Here is a 27,979-nt window from a genome sequence, read left to right as displayed (position 1 = left end):
TTTCTTTACTCACGTAATACAACACACATATAAAAATGGTGTACATTCTTCAGTTAGTTGTGTGACAGATCTGTTGAAATACGAGACTAACAAGGTACTCTTTTGTTTGTTTCTTTACTCACGTAATACAACACAAATATAGAAATGGTGTACATTCTTCAGTTAGCTGTATGACTGAGGTCTGTTGAAATACGAGACTAACAAGGTACTCTTTTGTTTGTTTGTTTACTCACGTAATACAACACAAATATAAAAATGGTGTACATTCTTCAGTTAGTTGTGTGACAGATCTGTTGAAATACGAGACTAACAAGGTACTCTTTTGTTTGTTTCTTTACTCACGTAATACAACACAAATATAGAAATGGTGTACATTCTTCAGTTAGTTGTGTGACTGAGGTCTGTTGAAATACGAGACTAACAAGGTACTCTTTTGTTTGTTTGTTTACTCACGTAATACAACACAAATATAGAAATGGTGTACATTCTTCAGTTAGTTGTGTGACAGATCTGTTGAAATACGAGACTAACAAGGTACTCTTTTGTTTGTTTCTTTACTCACGTAATACAACACAAATATAGAAATGGTGTACATTCTTCAGTTAGTTGTGTGACTGAGGTCTGTTGAAATCTGAGACTAACAAGGTACTCTTTTGTTTGTTTGTTTACTCACGTAATACAACACAAATATAAAAATGGTGTACATTCTTCAGTTAGTTGTGTGACTGAGGTCTGTTGAAATACGAGACTAACAAGGTACTCTTTTGTTTGTTTCTTTACTCACGTAATACAACACAAATATAAAAATGGTGTACATTCTTCAGTTTGTTGTGTGACAGATCTGTTGAAATACGAGACTAACAAGGTACTCTTTTGTTTGTTTGTTTACTCACATAATACAACACAAATATAGAAATGGTGTACATTCTTCAGTTGTGTGACTGAGGTCTGTTGAAATCTGAGACTAACAAGGTACTCTTTTGTTTGTTTGTTTACTCACGTAATACAACACAAATATAAAAATGGTGTACATTCTTCAGTTAGTTGTGTGACTGAGGTCTGTTGAAATCTGAGACTAACAAGGTACTTTTGTTTGTTTCTTTACTCACGTAATACAACACAAATATAAAAATGGTGTACATTCTTCAGTTTGTTGTGTGACAGATCTGTTGAAATACGAGACTAACAAGGTACTCTTTTGTTTGTTTCTTTACTCACGTAATACAACACAAATATAGAAATGGTGTACATTCTTCAGTTAGTTGTGTGACTGAGGTCTGTTGAAATACGAGACTAACAAGGTACTCTTTTGTTTGTTTCTTTACTCACGTAATACAACACAAATATAGAAATGGTGTACATTCTTCAGTTAGTTGTGTGACAGATCTGTTGAAATACGAGACTAACAAGGTACTCTTTTGTTTGTTTCTTTACTCAGTAATACAACACAAATATAGAAATGGTGTACATTCTTCAGTTAGTTGTGTGACTGAGGTCTGTTGAAATACGAGACTAACAAGGTACTCTTTTGTTTGTTTGTTTACTCACGTAATACAACACAAATATAGAAATGGTGTACATTCTTCAGTTAGTTGTGTGACTGAGGTCTGTTGAAATACGAGACTAACAAGGTACTCTTTTGTTTGTTTCTTTACTCACGTAATACAACACAAATATAAAAATGGTGTACATTCTTCAGTTAGTTGTGTGACAGATCTGTTGAAATACGAGACTAACAAGGTACTCTTTTGTTTGTTTCTTTACTCACGTAATACAACACAAATATAGAAATGGTGTACATTCTTCAGTTAGTTGTGTGACAGGTCTGTTGAAATACGAGACTAACAAGGTACTCTTGTTTGTTTCTTTACTCACGTAATTACTTAGCATCGGTAAATATGGACTGTGGTCTACATTTTCTAATTATAAAGTGTTGTTTGATAAATTAAACCTACTTTTCAAAGAATTTAGTTATTAAGTTTACTTTGCTCTATTTTGAGGATCTATTTAAAAATATATTTAACTTCTGTGATTTAGACTATTAGAAGTTTAAACAAAGGCTGTTGGATATTTGTCAATGTTTGTGTATATTAGCTTTTGTATTTTGTGACTTTTATACAAAAATTATCTTTCACACAAATGTAATAAATTACAGTTGTTTTGTAAAGTTTATGGATTAAAGGTTGTTTTTGTGTCTGTCTGTAATATAAACCCAGTTTCATATTGGATTATTTGATTAAAATATGCTAATGAGGAAGACGTGTATTCTGAACTTATTTTAGCATAGAAGAAAAGTGAAAAATCTTTCAAACATTTCTGTTTCCAAGAAACACTCATAAAGAAAGTACACTAAATTAAAGATTATTTATATTTATTATCAGTGAACTTTATCATTTCATTAAATATTTCACATTTATATTTGATATCACAACTCTCCTTCACATTTATCACAGCCTATTACAATTTTTTTACTGTTCAATTAATGTAAACCTGTTACATTTTAGTAATAGAGTGTAAGGGAGCCATAAAGGGGGGGGGGTGGACCTTAAACTTTGTAATAAAATTAGTAATTTAACCTAAGGTAAAGACATAGCGTGAGATGACCTAGTGTAGAGCTAAGTATGTAAGATTTATCATGAAAGTAAATATATTTTAAACTTAAATAATAAAAACAAATAGTAAAAAACAAACTTCTGATCAACAGGGTTCCTTAATTAAAAATCAACACATTTTTTAGTTTATATATTTAATTTTATACTTTCAGTACATAGACTAAGAAAAATATTAGGTTATAATTTTGTTGTTAAACAACATGACATAAAAGTCATTATTGAAACGTGTTATACAAGGAACCACTTCTTTTCTATGTTAGCTTAATACATTAACAAGATACATGGATAAGAATATTAGTAATACTCAGATGTACACCCTCATCCATCCTAAGTATGGATGCACATCTATTCTTTTATATGTTAGCGTACTACATTAACAAGATACATGGATAAGAATATTGGTAATACTCAGTTGCCCACCCTCAAATTCCTAAGTATGGATGCACATCCATTCTTTTCTATGTTAGCTTACTACATTAACAAGATACATGGATAAGAATATTAGTAATACTCAGATGTACACCCTCATCCATCCTAAGTATGGATGCACATCTATTCTTTTATATGTTAGCGCACTACATTAACAAGATACATGGATAAGAATATTGGTAATACTCAGTTGCCCACCCTCAAATTCCTAAGTATGGATGCACATCCATTCTTTTCTATGTTAGCTTACTACATTAACAAGATACATGGATAAGAATATTAGTAATACTCAGTTGCACACCCTCAAATTCCTAAGTATGGATGCACAATTTCAAGTTTCTAGGTTATTTTCTCTTGAAGGTATGGGTCCCCCAGTGGTAGAGTAGTAAGTCTTTAGATTTATGATACTAAAATAAGGAGCTTGCTTCCCTTTGGTGTCCACATATACACAGATACAACCTTTTATTATTATTATTATATATCCGTTATTCATTTACAGGGCATAATTAAGATCATGTTATTGTAGTCATCTTTCTGATTGAAATATTTCTGTTTCTGATTTTAGAAAATTTGTTTTTCTCTTTATTAACTTTGTAATTAGAGAATGTTTATTTAATTGTTAGTGTGATAAAACTTTGTTTTTTACCATTAGGTTCACGTCGTTCCACACCAGTTTTAATGATTCTTCTCCAAAAGCCAGTGTAAGGAGAACCACTACGTCCACACGATTTCTAAATGGAAAAAAGATAGAAGAGAAAAAGTAAGTTTTAACATGGAAGACAAAATATCATTTATAACTTGTCTCTCTGAAACACATCAGTAAAGCAGTAGTAGTGAAATGTTGCCTAGAAAAGCAAGACGTTTATTAATTTATTTGTTTAAAGAGCCCACAGGTATCTTATGTTAATTGGAAGTTATTGACAGTTTGGAATTTTCTTATTTTAATGACAGAAAAACAAAATCTTGATTGGTTTTATGTGTTTTAAAAACATTGTTTTAAGTGTGAGGTAAGAGCAAAATAAGTGAAAATTGATAAATATCTCTGTAAAATAAGAATAAACAAAATATTGTGTAGATTTACACCAAAATATGGTGAATACCTTATACTGACATTCACTACATAACTACCATTCGATGTGGATTCCTGTACGTGGTGAGGAGACCTCCCAGAGAAGATTCTGTTCTTACAGTTTACCTCCTCTGGGATCTAAACATCTACCTGTGTGTTTGCCGTGCGTGGTAACCCGTGAAGGGGAGGAGAGAATCCTGGTGGTTGAGGGGTCCAACACACCACTTTGGCCTTGAATTCCTGTAAATGGGCAGTTTTGGGACAGCCACCCCAGGATCAATCAGCTAATCCATTTGGGCCAGGGCCATCTGAGTTCCAGCATAGGACGTCCACAACAGGTGTTGTAAACATTGTGTCTGACACTGGTATTCGGGTATATAGTGCTCACGAAACCCTGGTGTTGCTGCAGTGCCCTTAAGGCACTGTAGTGTGTCTTCTTGTAGGGCTCCATGGTGGGTGGGGTCAGAGGGCACTGAAAATTTTTCTATTTATTATGGATACTCCTAAAACAAAAAAAATAACATAACTTGAAACCATCAAGAAAAACCCGACTACTGGAAAACGACCACACATTGATGTATCTGTACGGCCTAACTCACCACTTGAATCTGTCCCCCAATTTCTAATTTTGTATTCCTTAAGTGACAAACCTCTAGGGCAGATGTCCTCATTTTTTATTCAGAAGGGCTTGCTGGCTCCCCTAAATCAGTAAAAAAAAGCTACATTTGGGTCACATCTTAGTGGAGACATCTTTATCACAGCATTCCAAATTCCTCCTGACATCAAAGGCCTTGGAGGGACATATCCATTGAAGTTATTCCTCATTCCACTTTGAATACTTCCAGAGGAGTCAAAGTTGAAAGAGATTTAAGGACTGTCCCCAAATCGGAGATCCTCGCAGGTGTCACCAACCAAGGTGTCACAGCATTATACCCAATCTTCACTCAAAAAGATGGAATTCTGGAACCAACAAATGTTCTAATACTAACATTTACTGTACCACGTCCTCCCACCACAATAAAAGCAGGATATCTGAATTGTAAAGTGCAACCTTTTATTCCTAATCCTAGACAATGTTTCCATTGTCAACAATTTGGTCATTCAAAACAATCTTGCCATGGTTCCTTGACCTGTGCCTGTTGTGGTGGTTAAGACCGTAATGCCACTGAATGCCAACTCGAACCACATTGTATAAACTGTAATGATACACATCCTTCTTATTTTACCTCTTGCTCTAAATTGGTAGAAGAAAAAGATGTACAATGTCTAAAGACAGTTAACAATCTCACTTACACAGAGGCTTGAAAATTATTATTACCTATTCTGACCAGAACTTATGCTGCTGTAACTTGTTCTACTACTATAGTAGGAGTTCAAACAGATCTTACCCTATCCACTACACAATCTTCACCAGAAAATCTTAATGAAACACTTCCCAAAATCAACACAGTTCATGAATCAGTGTCTCCTTCCATCTCTGTCCTGACCACACCTTTCAGTTATTGCCAAACTTCACCTTCTTCAAGTCAAGATGTTTCTATGGAGTCTCCCTCTCTTGATACCCCAAAAATTAAACAAACAACTCGTCTGCACCCTCAGTCATTAGTACGTGTACCAGTAAATTCAGATCCGACCATTTGTGCTAGAGCAGGATCCATAGAGGGCGATAGACTCGCATCCAATAAAGACAACAAGCAAGATTGTAAGCAGAAGGGCTCTCTACCATCTTCTCCTCTGAAATAATTACACATGGCCACACTAATTCAATGGAACTGTTGAGGTTTCCAATCAAATGTGACTGACATCAAACATCTGATTGATTTTTATCATCCCATATGTCTTTCTTTGCAGGACACATTTCTACAGCCTACAAATACAGTTACTATCTGCCACTATTCATTATACCGGAATGACAGGCTATGTGTAGGACGGGGACATGGGGGATTTGCATTGCTGGTTGATCAGCATGTGCCCACCCGGTCCCTGTCATTGAGCACACCCTTGGAGGCAGTAGCTATCTGTGTCTACTTGGATTGTACCCTCACTATTTGCTCTCTATACCTTACACCTGAAATGCTTTATAATCAATCAGACCTTGATACCCTCATTGAGCAACTGCCTACCCCCTTTATAATCTTGGGAGATTTCAATGGGCATAATCCCCTCTGGGGTAGCTCCCATATTGATATGAGAGGGCTTGCCATATAGCATATGTTCATGAACAACAACCTAGCTCCATTCAATACTGGCTCTTACACATATTTTCATGCACCTAGTCAGTCATTTACAGCTATAGATCTTTCTGTCTGTTCTCCTTCGCTACTCACTCACTTTTCCTGGGAGGCTGACGTTAATTCACAAGGTAGTGATCATTTTCCCATTATCTTACGAGAGATTGGCCGTGGTCAGTACCACCCGACCAATGTACCCCGGTGGAAGTTGGTCTAGGCCAACTGGCCTTCTTTCAATACTCTCTTGGAACTTGATCCTGCCATCTTCTGTGAACCTCCATAGATGATTGTATAGCAACAGTAACCAACAGTATTATACAAGCTGCTACTCGATGCATCCCTACAACCTCAACATGCTCCCTATGGCATCCCTGTTCTTGGTGGAATTCTGCCTGTTTTATAACACAGAAAACTCAGAAGCATGCTTGGGATAAATTTCAAAGATACCCCACGATCTCAAACCGCAGTGCATTTCAGAAAGCTCGTGTACACGCTCGGCAAGATCATCATCAAAACAAGAAGGGATCTTGGATTTAATACACCTTCAGCATTTATTCAACCATCAGCACAAAAGTTATATGGGATAAGGTCTGAAGGGTGAGTGGAAGATATACTTCTGCCTCCCTCTTTATCTTAATATCTGATGGCCATGAAGTTGCACAGAACATAGCCAATACTCTTGGGGACTTCTTCTCTCGTGTATCTAGCTCTTTGAACTTATCCCCTTCCTTTTTAATCATTAAAACACAAGTGGAGCATCTGCCTCTTTCCTTTTCAACTGACCATTCCTATAACTACAATTGCCCTCTTACACTGATGGAACTCGGACTTGCCATTCATTGGTCTGGCAATACATCAGTCGGACCTGATAATATACATTATGAGATATTATGCCACCTTTCCCAGAACTCTTACTATTCTCCTAGCTGTCTTTAATCGGATATGGCAGGAAAACGTCTATCCAGATGCATGGCGACAAGCTATCATACTCTCTATTCTGAAACCTAGAAAGGATCCAACTATTCCTTTGAATTACTTTGCTATGACAAGTTGTCTCAGTAAGATCTTAGAGAGGATAATCAATGCCTGTCTCGTTTGGTTTCTTGAATCAAACAACCTACTCTCACCCACCCAGTGTGGATTCTGACAACAGAGCTCCACCATGGACCACCTGATTCAACTTGAAACTTCAATCAGAGAAGCCTTTCTCAAATGCCATCTTGTATCAATATTCTTTGGCATTGAGAAAGCTTATGATACAACATGAAGGTATGACATTTTGTGAGACCTCCATATATATGGGTTACGTGGCCATTTGCCAATTTTTATTAAAATTTTTTAATGGACAGGAGATTCCGAGTTCATGTGGGTTTCACACTTTTCGGTATAAAGATTAATGCCATCACTGAACAACTCCCTCTTACTGTTGCAAATGGGTTCTATGTCGATGGCTTTCATATCTCATGTCAGTTGTTGAACATGAGGTATATTGAGTGGCATCTACAGAATGCCCTCAATTGTTTATTGAAGTGGACCACAGCAAACGGCTTTACCTTCTCTCTCTCTCTCTCTAAAACCGTTTGCATGCACTTTTGCCACAAATGGGGTATTCACCCTGGTCCTGAACTCTGTATTGGTTATGCTGCCTGTGGTCTCTGAGACTAAGTTCTTGGGGCTTATCTTTGACTGTAAGCTAACCTTTATACCACACATCAAGCAGCTACGGGTCAAATGTACAATAGCACTGAACATCCTCCGTATCCTCTCTTCCACACTTGGGGAGCAGATCGACATTCTGTGCTAAAGATATGTCGTGCTCTTATTAGATCGAAACTTGACTATGGATCAATGGTCTATGGCTCTGCCAGATCATCGGCCTTGAAGATGCTAGACCCTATTCATCATCAAAGACTTCAGCTCTGCACTGGGGCTTTTTGCACTTCTCAATTCAGAGCTTATACACAGTCTCATGAACCTTCTTTGCACCTTTGCCATTTGCAACTGTCTTTACTATATGCTTCAAAACTTCATTCCTTACCAAAGCATCCCACCTGGGGTTGTGTTTTCCTTCTTTGATGGGCCATGAGCAGAATCCCCTCTACAGTTTCTGTGTTCACTGCTGAACTGTATGCCATTTCTCTTGCCCTTGATCACATGGAAACTAAGCAGTACTCAAACTGCATGATTTATACTGACTCGCTTAGTTCTGTACTGGCCCTAGAATCGCTTCACGTTGGTCCACATCCTGTTCTCGCCAATATTCAAAACTGACTGGCCCATTTCTCTTTAACATCTACTTCTATCCAGTTTTTCTGGATACTTGGCCACATTGGTATATGCGGGAACCAGCTTGCCGACACTGCAGCTAAGTCTCTCTGCTCTGGCATGATCACTGCTGTGGCTCTCTCATACCTGGACTATGGTCCTGTATTCAAGGCTTGGCTCTGTGCCAGCTGGCAGTTGACTTGGAGTGAGCAATGCGAAAACAAGCTTTTCCAAATAAAACCCTATATTGTACTTTGGCTGTCTTGTTACCATAAGGATTGGAAAGAGGAAGTTGTTGTAACTAGATTATCCATTGGTCACAGTTTTTTAACTTATTGTTTTCTTTCATCTAAAACTGATGCACCAGTGTGTAGTTTGTGTAACACTCAGATCACAATAAGCCACATTTTACTTTCTTGTCATCGTTATGATTCACAACGACAGCACCATTTTAAGCATGTTCTGTCCCAAGGTTTGTCCATCATGTTAGAAAGTGTTATTGATGATGGTGACACTGTCCACCTTAATGTTTTCAATGCCATTTAAGTTTTTTAATTTATACATTAAACCTTTTTAATGTGGCTTCCTTTTAAAAATCACAGTTCATCTCGTTCAATTTGAAATTAGAAACTGACCATAACATTAAGTAACTCGAAACCAGGACTGGAAAGGTCAACTTCAGGTGTCTGACAGTGGTTTTTGTACTTTCATGTTAGTCTTCCTGGCGAGTTATGATTGTTACAGTCATGCTACAGAGAATCCTTTACAACTTGAATCACTCTAGTTTTTCTTTTGATGTTGTAGACTAGATGTAAACATTGGTTTTATGCTATTTATATATTTACTTTTTAACTTGTTTTACCTTAATTTCCTTTTATGTATTTTACTGAATTTACTTTTACCTTTTTTACTGGACCTTTGGTGCCAATAGCCTAGCTGCTTTGTGCCATAAAACACTAAATCAACCAACCAACCACTAATCATGGTAGCATTGATTGGAAACAAACTGGCTCTTTCAGTTTTCATGGTAGTATGGATTGTAAACAAACCAACTCTTTCAGTTGTCATGGTAGTATCAATTGGAAACAAACCAACTCTTTCAGTAATCATGGTAGTATGAATTGAAAACAAACCAGCTCTTTCAGTTGTCATGGTAGTATGGATTGGAAAGAAACCAACTCTTTCAGTTGTCATGGTAGTATGGATTGGAAACAAACCAACTCTTTCAGTTGTCATGGTAGTATGAATTGGAAACAAACCAACTCTTTCAGTAATCATGGTAGTATGAATTGGAAACAAACCAGCTCTTTCAGTAATCATGGTAGTATGAATTGGAAACAAACCAGCTCTTTCAGTAATCATGGTTGTATGAATTGGAAACAAACCAGCTCTTTCAGTTGTCATGGTAGTATGAATTGGAAACAAACCAGCTCTTTCAATAATCATGGTAGTATGAATTGGAAACAAACCAGCTCTTTCAGTGGTCATGGTAGTATGAATTGGAAACAAACCAGCTCATTCAGTAATCATCGTAGTATGAATTGGAAACAAACCAACTCTTTCAGTGGTCATGGTAGTATGAATTGGAAACAAACCAGCTCTTTCAGTTGTCATGGTAGTAGGAATTGGAAACAAACCAACTCTTTCAGTTGTCATGTTAGTATGAATTGGAAACAAACCAACTCTTTCAGTAATCATGGTAGTATGAATTGGAAACAAACCAGCTCTTTCAGTAATCATGGGAGTATGAATTGGAAACAAACCAGCTCTTTCAGTAATCATGGTAGTATGAATTGGAAACAAACCAGCTCTTTCAGTTGACATGGTAGTATGAATTGGAAACAAACCAACTCTTTCAGTAATCATGGTAGTATGAATTGGAAACAAACCAACTCTTTCAGTAATCATGGTAGTATGAATTGGAAACAAACCAACTCTTTCAGTTGTCATGGTAGTATGAATTGGAAACAAACCAACTCTTTCAGTAATCATGGTAGTATGAATTGGAAACAAACCAGCTCTTTCAGTGGTCATGGTAGTATGAATTGGAAACAAACCAGCTCTTTCAGTAATCATCGTAGTATGAATTGGAAACAAACCAACTCTTTCAGTGGTCATGGTAGTATGAATTGGAAACAAACCAGCTCTTTCAGTTGTCATGGTAGTATGAATTGGAAACAAACCAACTCTTTCAGTTGTCATGGTAGTATGAATTGGAAACAAGCCAGCTCTTTCAGTAATCATGGTAGTATGAATTGGAAACAAACCAACTCTTTCAGTTGTCATGGTAGTATGAATTGGAAACAAACCAGCTCTTTCAGTTGTCAGGGTAGTATGAATTGGAAACAAACCAACTCTTTCAGTAATCATGGTAGTATGAATTGGAAACAAACCAACTCTTTCAGTAATCATGGTAGTATGAATTGGAAACAAACCAACTCTTTCAGTTGTCATGGTAGTATGAATTGGAAACAAACCAACTCTTTCAGTAATCATGGTAGTATGAATTGGAAACAAACCAACTCTTTCAGTAATCATGGTAGTATGAATTGGAAACAAACCAACTCTTTCAGTTGTCATGGTAGTATGAATTGGAAACAAACCAACTCTTTCAGTAATCGTCGTAGTATGAATTGGAAACAAACCAGCTCTTTCAGTAATCGTCGAAGTATGAATTGGAAACAAACCAACTCTTTCAGTTGTCATGGTAGTATGAATTGGAAACAAACCAACTCTTTCAGTTGTCATGGTAGTATGAATTGGAAACAAACCAACTCTTTCAGTAATCATGGTAGTATGAATTGGAAACAAACTAGCTCTTTCAGTAATCATGGTAATATGAATTGGAAACAAACCAACTCTTTCAGTAATCATGGTAGTATGAATTGGAAACAAACCAGCTCTTTCAGTTGTCATGGTAGTATGAATTGGAAACAAACCAGCTCTTTCAGTTGTCATGGTAGTATGAATTGGAAACAAACCAGCTCTTTCAATAATCATGGTAGTATGAATTGGAAACAAACCAGCTCTTTCAGTGGTCATGGTAGTATGAATTGGAAACAAACCAGCTCTTTCAGTAATCATCGTAGTATGAATTGGAAACAAACCAACTCTTTCAGTGGTCATGGTAGTATGAATTGGAAACAAACCAGCTCTTTCAGTTGTCATGGTAGTATGAATTGGAAACAAACCAACTCTTTCAGTTGTCATGGTAGTATGAATTGGAAACAAACCAACTCTTTCAGTTGTCATGGTAGTATGAATTGGAAACAAGCCAGCTCTTTCAGTAATCATGGTAGTATGAATTGGAAACAAACCAACTCTTTCAGTTGTCATGGTAGTATGAATTGGAAACAAACCAGCTCTTTCAGTTGTCATGGTAGTATGAATTGGAAACAAACCAACTCTTTCAGTAATCATGGTAGTATGAATTGGAAACAAACCAACTCTTTCAGTAATCATGGTAGTATGAATTGGAAACAAACCAACTCTTTCAGTTGTCATGGTAGTATGAATTGGAAACAAACCAACTCTTCCAGTAATCATGGTAGTATGAATTGGAAACAAACCAACTCTTTCAGTAATCATGGTAGTATGAATTGGAAACAAACCAACTCTTTCAGTAATCATGGTAGTATGAATTGGAAACAAACCAACTCTTTCAGTAATCATGGTAGTATGAATTGGAAACAAACCAACTCTTCCAGTAATCATGGTAGTATGAATTGGAAACAAACCAACTCTTTCAGTAATCATGGTAGTATGAATTGGAAACAAACCAACTCTTCCAGTAATCATGGTAGTATGAATTGGAAACAAACCAACTCTTTCAGTAATCATGGTAGTATGAATTGGAAACAAACCAACTCTTTCAGTGGTCATGGTAGTATGAATTGGAAACAAACCAGCTCTTTCAGTTGTCATGGTAGTATGAATTGGAAACAAACCAGCTCTTTCAGTTGTCATGGTAGTATGAATTGGAAACAAACCAACTCTTTCAGTTGTCATGGTAGTATGAATTGGAAACAAACCAGCTCTTTCAGTAATCATGGTAGTATGAATTGGAAACAAACCAGCTCTTTCAGTAATCATGGTAGTATGAATTGGAAACAAACCAGCTCTTTCAGTAATCATGGTAGTATGAATTGGAAACAAACCAGCTCTTGCAGTAATCATGGTAGTATGAATTGGAAACAAACCAGCTCTTTCAGTAATCATGGTAGTATGAATTGGAAACAAACCAACTCTTTCAGTTGTCATGGTAGTATGAATTGGAAACAAACTAGCTCTTTCAGTTGACATGGTAGTATGAATTGGAAACAAACCAACTCTTTCAGTTGACATGATAGTATGAATTGGAAACAAACTATTTCAGTTGACATGGTAGTATGAATTGGAAACAAACTATTTCAGTTGACATGGTAGTATGAATTGGAAACAAACTATTTCAGTTGACATGGTAGTATGAATTGGAAACAAACCAACTCTTTCAGTAATCATGGTAGTATGAATTGGAAACAAACCAACTCTTTCAGTTGTCATGGTAGTATGAATTGGAAACAAACCAACTCTTCCAGTAATCATGGTAGTATGAATTGGAAACAAACCAACTCTTTCAGTAATCATGGTAGTATGAATTGGAAACAAACCAACTCTTTCAGTAATCATGGTAGTATGAATTGGAAACAAACCAACTCTTTCAGTAATCATGGTAGTATGAATTGGAAACAAACCAACTCTTTCAGTAATCATGGTAGTATGAATTGGAAACAAACCAACTCTTCCAGTAATCATGGTAGTATGAATTGGAAACAAACCAACTCTTTCAGTAATCATGGTAGTATGAATTGGAAACAAACCAACTCTTCCAGTAATCATGGTAGTATGAATTGGAAACAAACCAACTCTTTCAGTAATCATGGTAGTATGAATTGGAAACAAACCAACTCTTTCAGTGGTCATGGTAGTATGAATTGGAAACAAACCAGCTCTTTCAGTTGTCATGGTAGTATGAATTGGAAACAAACCAGCTCTTTCAGTTGTCATGGTAGTATGAATTGGAAACAAACCAACTCTTTCAGTTGTCATGGTAGTATGAATTGGAAACAAACCAGCTCTTTCAGTAATCATGGTAGTATGAATTGGAAACAAACCAGCTCTTTCAGTAATCATGGTAGTATGAATTGGAAACAAACCAGCTCTTTCAGTAATCATGGTAGTATGAATTGGAAACAAACCAGCTCTTTCAGTAATCATGGTAGTATGAATTGGAAACAAACCAGCTCTTTCAGTAATCATGGTAGTATGAATTGGAAACAAACCAACTCTTTCAGTTGTCATGGTAGTATGAATTGGAAACAAACCAGCTCTTTCAGTAATCATGGTAGTATGAATTGGAAACAAACTAGCTCTTTCAGTTGACATGGTAGTATGAATTGGAAACAAACCAACTCTTTCAGTTGACATGATAGTATGAATTGGAAACAAACTATTTCAGTTGACATGGTAGTATGAATTGGAAACAAACTATTTCAGTTGACATGGTAGTATGAATTGGAAACAAACCAACTCTTTCAGTAATCATGGTAGTATGAATTGGAAACAAACCAGCTCTTTCAGTAATCATGGTAATATGAATTGGAAACAAACCAGCTCTTTCAGTAATCATGGTAGTATGAATTGGAAACAAACCAGCTCTTTCAGTTGTCATGGTAGTATGAATTGGAAACAAACCAACTCTTTCAGTTGTCATGGTAGTATGAATTGGAAACAAACCAGCTCTTTCAGTAATCATGGTAGTATGAATTGGAAACAAACCAACTCTTTCAGTTGTCATGGTAGTATGAATTGGAAACAAACCAGCTCTTTCAGTTGTCATGGTAGTATGAATTGGAAACAAACCAACTCTTTCAGTAATCATGGTAGTATGAATTGGAAACAAACCAACTCTTTCAGTAATCATGGTAGTATGAATTGGAAACAAACCAACTCTTTCAGTAATCATGGTAGTATGAATTGGAAACAAACCAACTCTTTCAGTAATCATGGTAGTATGAATTGGAAACAAACCAACTCTTTCAGTAATCATAGTAGTATGAATTGGAAACAAACCAACTCTTTCAGTTGTCATGGTAGTATGAATTGGAAACAAACCAACTCTTTCAGTAATCGTCGTAGTATGAATTGGAAACAAACCAGCTCTTTCAGTAATCGTCGTAGTATGAATTGGAAACAAACCAACTCTTTCAGTTGTCATGGTAGTATGAATTGGAAACAAACCAGCTCTTTCAGTAATCATGGTAGTATGAATTGGAAACAAACCAGCTCTTTCAGTAATCATGGTAGTATGAATTGGAAACAAACCAGCTCTTTCAGTAATCATGGTAATATGAATTGGAAACAAACCAGCTCTTTCAGTAATCATGGTAGTATGAATTGGAAACAAACCAGCTCTTTCAGTAATCATGGTAGTATGAATTGGAAACAAACCAGCTCTTTCAGTAATCATGGTAGTATGAATTGGAAACAAACCAGCTCTTTCAGTTGTCATGGTAGTATGAATTGGAAACAAACCAGCTCTTTCAGTTGTCATGGTAGTATGAATTGGAAACAAACCAGCTCTTTCAATAATCATGGTAGTATGAATTGGAAACAAACCAGCTCTTTCAGTGGTCATGGTAGTATGAATTGGAAACAAACCAGCTCTTTCAGTAATCATGGTAGTATGAATTGGAAACAAACCAACTCTTTCAGTGGTCATGGTAGTATGAATTGGAAACAAACCAGCTCTTTCAGTTGTCATGGTAGTATGAATTGGAAACAAACCAACTCTTTCAGTAATCATGGTAGTATGAATTGGAAACAAACCAACTCTTTCAGTTGTCATGGTAGTATGAATTGGAAACAAACCAGCTCTTTCAGTAATCATGGTAGTATGAATTGGAAACAAACCAATTCTTTCAGTTGTCATGGTAGTATGAATTGGAAACAAACCAGCTCTTTCAGTTGTCATGGTAGTATGAATTGGAAACAAACCAACTCTTTCAGTAATCATGGTAGTATGAATTGGAAACAAACCAACTCTTTCAGTAATCATGGTAGTATGAATTGGAAACAAACCAACTCTTTCAGTTGTCATGGTAGTATGAATTGGAAACAAACCAACTCTTTCAGTAATCATGGTAGTATGAATTGGAAACAAACCAACTCTTTCAGTAGTCATGGTAGTATGAATTGGAAACAAACCAACTCTTTCAGTTGTCATGGTAGTATGAATTGGATACAAACCAGCTCTTTCAGTAATCATGGTAGTATGAATTGGATACAAACCAGCTCTTTCAGTAATCATGGTAGTATGAATTGGAAACAAACCAACTCTTTCAGTGGTCATGGTAGTATGAATTGGAAACAAACCAGCTCTTTCAGTTGTCATGGTAGTATGAATTGGAAACAAACTATTTCAGTTGACATGATAGTATGAATTGGAAACAAACTAATTCAGTTGACATGGTAGTATGAATTGGAAACAAACTATTTCAGTTGACATGGTAGTATGAATTGGAAACAAACCAACTCTTTCAGTAATCATGGTAGTATGAATTGGAAACAAACCAGCTCTTTCAGTAATCATGGTAATATGAATTGGAAACAAACCAGCTCTTTCAGTAATCATGGTAATATGAATTGGAAACAAACCAGCTCTTTCAGTAATCATGGTAGTATGAATTGGAAACAAACCAGCTCTTTCAGTAATCATGGTAGTATGAATTGGAAACAAACCAGCTCTTTCAGTTGACATGGTAGTATGAATTGGAAACAAACCAACTCTTTCAGTTGACATGATAGTATGAATTGGAAACAAACCAGCTCTTTCAGTAATCATGGTAGTATGAATTGGAAACAAACCAACTCTTTCAGTGGTCATGGTAGTATGAATTGGAAACAAACCAGCTCTTTCAGTAATCATGGTAGTATGAATTGGAAACAAACCAACTCTTTCAGTGGTCATGGTAGTATGAATTGGAAACAAACCAACTCTTTCAGTTGTCATGGTAGTATGAATTGGAAACAAACCAGCTCTTTCAGTAATCATGGTAGTATGAATTGGAAACAAACCAGCTCTTTCAGTAATCATGGTAGTATGAATTGGAAACAAACCAACTCTTTCAGTTGTCATGGTAGTATGAATTGGAAACAAACCACCAGCTCTTTCAGTAATCATGGTAGTATGAATTGGAAACAAACCAGCTATTTCAGTAATCATGGTAGTATGAATTGGAAACAAGCTCTTTCAGTTGTCATGGTAATATGAATTGGAAACAAACCAGCTCTCTTTCAGTAATCATGGTAGTATGAATTGGAAACAAACCAGCTCTTTCACATGGTAGTATGAATTGGAAACAAACCAGCTCTTTCAGTAATCATGGTAGTATGAATTGGAAACAAACCACTCTTTCAGTTGTCATGGTAGTATGAATTGGAAACAAACCAGCTCTTTCAGTTGTAATCATGGTAGTATGAATTGGAAACAAACCAGCTCTTTCAGTAATCATGGTAGTATGAATTGGAAACAAACCAGCTCTTTCAGTAATCATGGTAGTATGAATTGGAAACAAACCAGCTCTTTCAGTAATCATGGTAGTATGAATTGGAAACAAACCAGCTATTTCAGTTGACATGATAGTATGAATTGGAAACAAACCATTTCAGTTGACATGGTAATATGAATTGGAAACAAACCAGCTCTTTCAGTAATCATGGTAGTATGAATTGGAAACAAACCAACTCTTTCAGTAATCATGGTAGTATGAATTGGAAACAAACCAACTCTTTCAGTAATCATGGTAGTATGAATTGGAAACAAACCAGCTCTTTCAGTAATCATGGTAGTATGAATTGGAAACAAACCAGCTCTTTCAGTAATCATGGTAGTATGAATTGGAAACAAACCAGCTCTTTCAGTAATCATGGTAGTATGAATTGGAAACAAACCAGCTCTTTCAGTAATCATGGTAGTATGAATTGGAAACAAACCAGCTCTTTCAGTTGACATGGTAGTATGAATTGGAAACAAACCAACTCTTTCAGTTGACATGATAGTATGAATTGGAAACAAACCAGCTCTTTCAGTAATCATGGTAGTATGAATTGGAAACAAACCAACTCTTTCAGTGGTCATGGTAGTATGAATTGGAAACAAACCAGCTCTTTCAGTAATCATGGTAGTATGAATTGGAAACAAACCAACTCTTTCAGTGGTCATGGTAGTATGAATTGGAAACAAACCAACTCTTTCAGTTGTCATGGTAGTATGAATTGGAAACAAACCAGCTCTTTCAGTAATCATGGTAGTATGAATTGGAAACAAACCAGCTCTTTCAGTAATCATGGTAGTATGAATTGGAAACAAACCAACTCTTTCAGTTGTCATGGTAGTATGAATTGGAAACAAATCAGCTCTTTCAGTAATCATGGTAGTATGAATTGGAAACAAACCAGCTCTTTCAGTAATCATGGTAGTATGAATTGGAAACAAACCAGCTATTTCAGTAATCATGGTAGTATGAATTGGAAACAAACCAGCTCTTTCAGTTGTCATGGTAATATGAATTGGAAACAAACCAGCTCTTTCAGTTGTCATGGTAGTATGAATTGGAAACAAACCAGCTCTTTCAGTGGTCATGGTAGTATGAATTGGAAACAAACCAGCTCTTTCAGTTGTCATGGTAGTATGAATTGGAAACAAACCAGCTCTTTCAGTAATCATGGTAGTATGAATTGGAAACAAACCAGCTATTTCAGTAATCATGGTAGTATGAATTGGAAACAAACCAGCTATTTCAGTAATCATGGTAGTATGAATTGGAAACAAACCAGCTCTTTCAGTAATCATGGTAATATGAATTGGAAACAAACCAGCTCTTTCAGTAATCATGGTAGTATGAATTGGAAACAAACCAGCTCTTTCAGTAATCATGGTAGTATGAATTGGAAACAAACCAGCTCTTTCAGTTGACATGATAGTATGAATTGGAAACAAACTATTTCAGTAATCATGGTAATATGAATTGGAAACAAACCAGCTTTTTCAGTAATTATGGTAATATGAATTGGAAACAAACCAGCTCTTTCAGTAATCATGGTAGTATGAATTGGAAACAAACCAGCTCTTTCAGTAATCATGGTAGTATGAATTGGAAACAAACCAGCTCTTTCAGTAATCATGGTAGTATGAATTGGAAACAAACCAGCTCTTTCAGTAATCATGGTAGTATGAATTGGAAACAAACCAGCTCTTTCAGTTGACATGGTAGTATGAATTGGAAACAAACCAACTCTTTCAGTTGACATGATAGTATGAATTGGAAACAAACTATTTCAGTTGACATGGTAGTATGAATTGGAAACAAACTATTTCAGTTGACATGGTAGTATGAATTGGAAACAAACTATTTCAGTTGACATGGTAGTATGAATTGGAAACAAACTATTTCAATTGACATGGTAGTATGAATTGGAAACAAACTATTTCAGTTGACATGGTAGTATGAATTGGAAACAAACTATTTCAGTTGACATGGTAGTATGAATTGGAAACAAACTATTTCAGTTGACATGGTAGTATGAATTGGAAACAAACCAACTCTTTCAGTAATAATGGTAGTATGAATTGGAAACAAACCAGCTCTTTCAGTAATCATGGTAATATGAATTGGAAACAAACCAGCTCTTTCAGTAATCATGGTAATATGAATTGGAAACAAACCAGCTCTTTCAGTAATCATGGTAGTATGAATTGGAAACAAACAAGCTCTTTCAGTAATCATGGTAGTATGAATTGGAAACAAACCAGCTCTTTCAGTAATCATGGTAGTATGAATTGGAAACAAACCAGCTCTTTCAGTTGACATGGTAGTATGAATTGGAAACAAACCAACTCTTTCAGTTGACATGATAGTATGAATTGAAAACAAACCAACTCTTTCAGTTGACATGATAGTATGAATTGGAAACAAACCAACTCTTTCAGTTGACATGATAGTATGAATTGGAAACAAACTATTTCAGTTGACATGGTAGTATGAATTGGAAACAAACCAGCTCTTTCAGTTGACATGGTAGTATGAATTGGAAACAAACCAACTCTTTCAGTTGACATGATAGTATGAATTGGAAACAAACTCTTTCAGTTGACATGGTAGTATGAATTGGAAACAAACTATTTCAGTTGACATGGTAGTATGAATTGGAAACAAACTATTTCAGTTGACATGATAGTATGAATTGGAAACAAAAAACCAACTCTTTCAGTTGACATGATAGTATGAATTGGAAACAAACCAGCTCTTTCAGTAATCATGGTAATATGAATTGGAAACAAACCAGCTCTTTCAGTAATCATGGTAGTATGAATTGGAAACAAACCAGCTCTTTCAGTAATCATGGTAGTATGAATTGGAAACAAACTATTTCAGTTGACATGGTAGTATGAATTGGAAACAAACTATTTCAGTTGACATGGTAGTATGAATTGGAAACAAACCAACTCTTTCAGTTGACATGATAGTATGAATTGGAAACAAACCAACTCTTTCAGTTGACATGATAGTATGAATTGGAAACAAACTATTTCAGTTGACATGGTAGTATGAATTGGAAACAAACCAGCTCTTTCAGTTGACATGATAGTATGAATTGGAAACAAACCAACTCTTTCAGTTGACATGATAGTATGAATTGGAAACAAACCAACTCTTTCAGTTGACATGATAGTATGAATTGGAAACAAACCAACTCTTTCAGTTGACATGATAGTATGAATTGGAAACAAACTATTTCAGTTGACATGGTAGTATGAATTGGAAACAAACCAACTCTTTCAGTTGACATGGTAGTATGAATTGGAAACAAACTATTTCAGTTGACATGGTAGTATGAATTGGAAACAAACTATTTCAGTTGACATGGTAGTATGAATTGGAAACAAACTATTTCAGTTGACATGGTAGTATGAATTGGAAACAAACCAACTCTTTCAGTAATCATGGTAATATGAATTGGAAACAAACCAGCTCTTTCAGTAATCATGGTAATATGAATTGGAAACAAACCAGCTCTTTCAGTAATCATGGTAGTATGAATTGGAAACAAACCAGCTCTTTCAGTAATCATGGTAGTATGAATTGGAAACAAACCAACTCTTTCAGTTGACATGATAGTATGAATTGGAAACAAACTATTTCAGTTGACATGGTAGTATGAATTGGAAACAAACCAACTCTTTCAGTTGTCATGGTAGTATGAATTGGAAACAAACCAACTCTTTCAGTTGTCATGGTAGTATGAATTGGAAACAAACCAGCCCTTTCTGTTGTCATGGTAGTATGAATTGGAAACAAACCAACTCTTTCAGTTGTCATGGTAGTATAGATTGGAAAGAAACCAATTATTTCAATAATCACAGCAGTACTGACTGGAAATAAACCAGCTATGGCTGGTTTTTTAAAGGTTAAACTTTCAGTATTTTCAATGAAAGTATAACATTAGTGTTTTTCAAGTGGCACAGTCAGTATTGTGTAAAAATAAACTATGGCTCAGGTTTTCTTCTTGGTACCTTCAGCAGAAATTTGTTGTTAGAACATTTATTTTGAACACACTTTATAATTTGTGATAGAAAGAATGAATATCTTGGTTGTTAACCATTCCTTGCTAGATGAGATGCCTATGTCAGTAGAATTATGCCCTGGATTACAAGCTAATGCTATTGAAAAGTACTAACATGACTTGATCATGACAATGACAAAAAGGTACAGCTCTGAACAATAGAATTGTTGGATAAGATCACAAGTGAAGATGGATATGTCAGTACAAGTATATACAGGGTCATTGTTTTTGTCTAGGTCACAGGTCAGGTGAAACTCGATGTACCAGTTACTTTTCATTCAAAATGAAGTTATTACTGTGCACCATAAATTCTGAAATCAAACAATAATACTTTGCTTGAAGCCTTAAAGTGAATTTTTCTATTAATTTCTTTCGGCTTGTGTTGATAACAGAATTTGCTGAGTTATTTCCATTCTATATTTTTTTTTTCAAGATGATGGATAGTTGGATCATTGAGAGAGCCTGCATATATCTTATGATTTTAGAAATAACCATCATGTATAATTTGAATGTACATGGAAAGGAGGAGTCATGTTTTTTTTAGCTTAGATTTTGGTATATTTTATTATTAACATTAATATAGAATGTGAAGTTTTCTATTTCTTATTTTGTGTTTTTTTCATATTCAAAACTTATTGTTCTGTAGTATGTCACTAAAATTAGTTCAAATTGAGATTTTCATCATTTTTGTTTTAAAACCTTTGTTGTTATGTCATTATAAACTGAATGAACTTTGTTCAGTGTTTGTAGGTTACCTTTGTTGTTATGTCATTATAAACTGAATGAACTTTGTTCAGTGCTTGTAGGTTACCTTTGTTGTTATGTCATTATAAACTGAATGAACTTTGTTCAGTGCTTGTAGGTTACCTTTGTTGTTATGTCATTATAAACTGAATGAACTTTGTTCAGTGCTTGTAGGTTACCTTTGTTGTTATGTCATTATAAACTGAATGAACTTTGTTCAGTGTTTGTAGGTTACCTTTGTTGTTATGTCATTATAAACTGAATGAACTTTGTTCAGTGCTTGTAGATTACCTTTGTTGTTATGTCATTATAAACTGAATGAACTTTGTTCAGTGCTTGTAGGTTACCTTTGTTGTTATGTCATTATAAACTGAATGAACTTTGTTCAGTGTTTGTAGGTTACCTTTGTTGTTATGTCATTATAAACTGAATGAACTTTGTTCAGTGTTTGTAGGTTACCTTTGTCGTTATGTCATTATAAACTGAATGAACTTTGTTCAGTGTTTGTAGGTTACCTTTGTTGTTATGTCATTATAAACTGAATGAACTTTGTTCAGTGTTTGTAGGTTACCTTTGTTGTTATGTCATTATAAACTGAATGAACTTTGTTCAGTGCTTGTAGGTTACCTTTGTTGTTATGTCATTATAAACTGAATGAACTTTGTTCAGTGCTTGTAGGTTACCTTTGTTGTTATGTCATTATAAACTGAATGAACTTTGTTCAGTGTTTGTAGGTTACCTTTGTTGTTATGTCATTATAAACTGAATGAACTTTGTTCAGTGTTTGTAGGTTACCTTTGTTGTTATGTCATTATAAACTGAATGAACTTTGTTCAGTGCTTGTAGGTTACCTTTGTTGTTATGTCATTATAAACTGAATGAACTTTGTTCAGTGCTTGTAGGTTACCTTTGTTGTTATGTCATTATAAACTGAATGAACTTTGTTCAGTGCTTGTAGGTTACCTTTGTTGTTATGTCATTATAAACTGAATGAACTTTGTTCAGTGCTTGTAGGTTACCTTTGTTGTTATGTCATTATAAACTGAATGAACTTTGTTCAGTGCTTGTAGGTTACCTTTGTTGTTATGTCATTATAAACTGAATGAACTTTGTTCAGTGCTTGTAGGTTACCTTTGTTGTTATGTCATTATAAACTGAATGAACTTTGTTCAGTGCTTGTAGGTTACCTTTGTTGTTATGTCATTATAAACTGAATGAACTTTGTTCAGTGCTTGTAGGTTACCTTTGTTGTTATGTCATTATAAACTGAATGAACTTTGTTCAGTGTTTGTAGGTTACCTTTGTTGTTATGTCATTATAAACTGAATGAACTTTGTTCAGTGTTTGTAGGTTACCTTTGTTGTTATGTCATTATAAACTGAATGAACTTTGTTCAGTGTTTGTAGGTTACCTTTGTTGTTATGTCATTATAAACTGAATGAACTTTGTTCAGTGCTTGTAGGTTACCTTTGTTGTTATGTCATTATAAACTGAATGAACTTTGTTCAGTGCTTGTAGGTTACCTTTGTTGTTATGTCATTATAAACTGAATGAACTTTGTTCAGTGCTTGTAGGTTACCTTTGTTGTTATGTCATTATAAACTGAATGAACTTTGTTCAGTGCTTGTAGATTACCTTTGTTGTTATGTCATTATAAACTGAATGAACTTTGTTCAGTGTTTGTAGGTTACCTTTGTCGTTATGTCATTATAAACTGAATGAACTTTGTTCAGTGTTTGTAGGTTACCTTTGTCGTTATGTCATTATAAACTGAATGAACTTTGTTCAGTGTTTGTAGGTTACCTTTGTTATGTCATTATAAACTGAATGAACTTTGTTCAGTGTTTGTAGGTTACCTTTGTTGTTATGTCATTATAAACTGAATGAACTTTGTTCAGTGCTTGTAGGTTACCTTTGTTGTTATGTCATTATAAACTGAATGAACTTTGTTCAGTGCTTGTAGGTTACCTTTGTTGTTATGTCATTATAAACTGAATGAACTTTGTTCAGTGCTTGTAGGTTACCTTTGTTGTTATGTCATTATAAACTGAATGAACTTTGTTCAGTGCTTGTAGGTTACCTTTGTTGTTATGTCATTATAAACTGAATGAACTTTGTTCGGTGCTTGTAGGTTACCTTTGTTGTTATGAACTGATAATAAGTGTAATTGGTATTCTTGTTTTCAGAATTATAGACAATGGAATCGAGACAGTGACACTGTATGAAGATGGAGTTATGAAGTCCAAAACTGTTAATGGAGTTCTTCAAACAGTCCAATAGTCCAAGTAATGCATGCTTGACATCATTCGAGAATTTTGGAATCACTTCATCCATTATAATTTTCATTAATGTGTGTGTACATAAAGGTATCTTATACCAAGTTTTATTGGGAAATATGTGGGATAGATTACAGGTCAAATGTTCACCTTAAGTGTTCCTGTTTCTGTATGTAACTCATTTGACACCTAGCTAACGGAAAATATGTACATATGAACTGACATCTAGTTTCTGTGTTGTATTTTAAGGTGCTGAGGCTCAGATCATAAATGTCATGGGTACTTGTGCAGCTACTCAAGTATTTGTGTTGGCTCATAAAGAATATTTAATAATATCGAAAATAGTTTTTGTTTGGTCTCTTTAATAGAACAAGAAGTTAATAGAGTTGGCACAACTTGATAACCATGTTGGTTTTAGTGAAAAGTGTTATGCTGTGGTAGTATAGTGAACTGTTCACTAAGATTTCTTAATCTCTTTGTTTTGGGAAACATAAGAATGTGTACATAATAATGTCTTGTACCTGTAAGATATGTTATAAGAATATAGGATAACTTTTATCTAGCATTGTTTCACAATTGTATGAAATTTAAGATCTGTGGGATTGAATTTTTTGTTCTATTTTCTACTTTAATTTTATTGTGGTTAATATTCCCATGTCCTGTTAAACAGTTGAAAGGACATTTTGAATGTGTTCTCTGTAAATTATTGGCTCACATGTGTTTTATGAAGCAGGTTCTTGTAAGGTGTTTTATATTTCACGAATTCTGCCTTCAATGAACCTGGTTCAAATGATTTGTTATATGTATGAAGAAACTGAGAGTTTACTAAGATGTATCACTTTGTTAATATAACATATTGCTTTGTTTGGGATTCACTTGCTCTTAGGCAGAAGACAAGGTTGTTGTTTTTTTATCCCTGAAACTTTGCTCACACTGAGTGAATGTAATTAATTTAATGATTGTGTTATGCTCACACTTTCGGAGACTTAGTCATGTACATTATAAAATATGGAGGTTAACTAGAAATATTTATTATCCTTCATTTAAATTATAAACATTGAGTTGGAGGTTAACTAGAAATGTGTGCTATACACCATTCAAAGTATAAACATGGAGGTTAACTAGAAATGGGTATCAACAACCATTTAAGGTATAAACATGGAGGTTAACTAGAAATGGGTATCAACAACCATTTAAAGTATAAACATGGAGGTTAACTAGAAATGGGTATCAACAACCATTTAAGGTATAAACATGGAGGTTAACTAGAAATGGGTATTATTAACCATTCAAGATGTCCACTGGCTACCTGTATTATGAAAAACAAAGTTGTGTATATCATAATATGAAAGGTAAAGAAAATAATCCTAAATGGATTTGAAATACCATTCTTTATTAAGAATGGAATGCTATAACATTACGTATGGTGAGGGTATGGATAAATAACCAACATGGAATTATACATAAATTATCTACTGTTATTGTTTAAAAACAATATAAGCATTGAATCACACTTTAGAAATTTGCTTGCAGATAAATCCATCTGTGTGTAATACAGAAGTTTGAGTTGAAATTATTTCTTTATCTAGCTGTTGGAAGTGTATTTGCTGTTTTCTATGATTTTAATACTATGTTTACTAATAAGTTTTAATATTTTGCATTGCACATGAGAAACATGCTTTCTGTATTAGAAAGTAGGCCAACAACTTTTCTACAAGAATTGGTAACTGTTATTAAATGACACATTTTAAAATAGACTAGTAGATTTCACAAATGATATTTTTACTATCACCTGTGTTCATATCATAATTTGTAAATAACTGTTAAAATACAATATTGTCATATTGGTGGCATTTTTAATTTGATACTTCACATTTTGATTAGTCTTAAAGAAATATTTACAAATAACTTGAATACAGTGAGTGATAACATCTAATTCATATTTATGTAGATTTGATTTTTAAATGCTTAAACTAACTTCTTGAAGACAGGTAATTAAGAATTTCATGTAATATGAAAAAAAACAACAGATGTACACATTACTTATGTTACTGAAACTTGTTAGAATAAAATAAATGCAAGACTTTTGGTTAATATTCTGGTATTTCGGTAAGCCACATCTGGAATAAGAAACATGGTGTTACTAACCTGTGTGGTTTTTATGCCAGGAATGTTAACTCTGATATTTTTATAGCAGTGTACCCAAATAACTTTCTTAGATTTCATTAGGTTAAAATTAACATTAACATCTAGTGAACTAAAGATGAGAAGGTGTTTTTTTACTGATAATTTGTGAAACATTCATTTTATGTGTCTTGTTTGTATTTGAGAGAAACTGGTTACAATTTCTGCTTCTGCAACAATTATTAAATACTAGTTTCATTTAATATATACTGAAAATGGTTGTAAAATATATTATTCTTCTTTCAAATTCCTCATGGTTGTGTTAACACTGCTTACTGTTAAAACAACCTGAAGAATGCCTCAATAACAAATGTTATTTTAAACCCAAACATACAATTATATAGGGAAGGAAGGAAAGAGAATCCATTTATTGAAATATCCAACTTTTAAATATTAAAACATCTTTATCCTTTTTCATTAACCAAATCAATGTTATTTTATAATAAAATTGTTTAAAATGATCAATTTATAAACATATTTCAGTGTGAAGAGAAAAAAAATTCATTAGACATTTGTTAGAAGAAGACTATAAAATGTACCGTAATGAGTGATACATAATGTTACTTTAAAGTGGTTATCCCTAATGATCCCTTGTTACTTACAACAGACATCTCCTGTAAGTGGTTATCCCTAATGATCCCTTGTTACTTACAACAGACATCTCCTGTAAGTGGTTATCCCTAATGATCCCTTGTTACTTACAAAAGACATCTCCTGTAAGTGGTTATCCCAAATGATTTCTTGTTACTTACAACAGACATCTCCTGTAAGTGGTTATCCTTAATGATTTCTTGTTATTTACAACAGACATCTGTAAGTGGTTATCCCAAATGGTTTCTTGTTATTTACAACAGACATCTCCTGTAAGTGGTTATCCCAAATGATTTCTTGTTACTTACAACAGACATCTCCTTTAAGTGGTTATCCCTAATGATTTCTTGTTATTTACAACAGACATCTGTAAGTGGTTATCCCAAATGATTTCTTGTTATTTACAACAGACATCTCCTGTAAGTGGTTATCCCTAATGGTTATCTTGTTACTTACAACACATCTCCTATAAGTGGTTATCCCTAATGATCTCTTGTTACTTACAACAGACCTCTCCTGTATATGGTTATCCCTAATGATTTCTTGTTACTTACAACAGACCTCTCCTGTATATGGTTATCCCTAATGATTTCTTGTTACTTACAACAGACATCTCCTGCAAGTGGTTATCCCTAATGATCTCTTGTTACTTACAACACATCTCCTGTAAGTGGTTATCCCTAATGATCTCTTGTTACTTACAACAGACATCTCCTGCAAGCGGTTATCCCTAATGATCTCTTGTTACTTACAACAGACATCTCCTGTAAGTGGTTATCCCTAATGGTTATCTTGTTACTTACAACACATCTCCTATAAGTGGTTATCCCTAATGGTTATCTTGTTACTTACAACACATCTCCTATAAGTGGTTATCCCTAATGATCTCTTGTTACTTACAACAGACCTCTCCTG

The 27,979-nt window shown here is 34.6% G+C and overlaps 1 protein-coding gene across 13 annotated transcripts in view; it reads left to right on the top strand.

Annotated features, from left to right (window-relative positions):
- The window catches only part of LOC143234680 (dnaJ homolog subfamily B member 6-like), a 72,288-nt gene extending 45,599 nt beyond the window's left edge, over positions 1-26,689 (top strand). For all 13 annotated transcript variants that reach the window (XM_076472234.1, XM_076472228.1, XM_076472227.1 and 10 more), the window contains 2 exons: positions 3,694-3,801; positions 24,200-26,689. In XM_076472234.1, the coding sequence (XP_076328349.1) occupies positions 3,694-3,801; positions 24,200-24,293 (202 nt within the window). In that variant the 3' untranslated portion in view covers positions 24,294-26,689. The remainder of the gene's footprint in view (positions 1-3,693; positions 3,802-24,199) is intronic.
- The last annotated feature ends 1,290 nt before the right edge of the window (positions 26,690-27,979 follow it).

The sequence above is a fragment of the Tachypleus tridentatus genome, chromosome 12, assembly GCF_004210375.1.
Source record: "Tachypleus tridentatus isolate NWPU-2018 chromosome 12, ASM421037v1, whole genome shotgun sequence".
NCBI lineage: Eukaryota > Metazoa > Arthropoda > Merostomata > Xiphosura > Limulidae > Tachypleus > Tachypleus tridentatus.
This window is presented reverse-complemented; position numbering and strand designations above follow the sequence as displayed.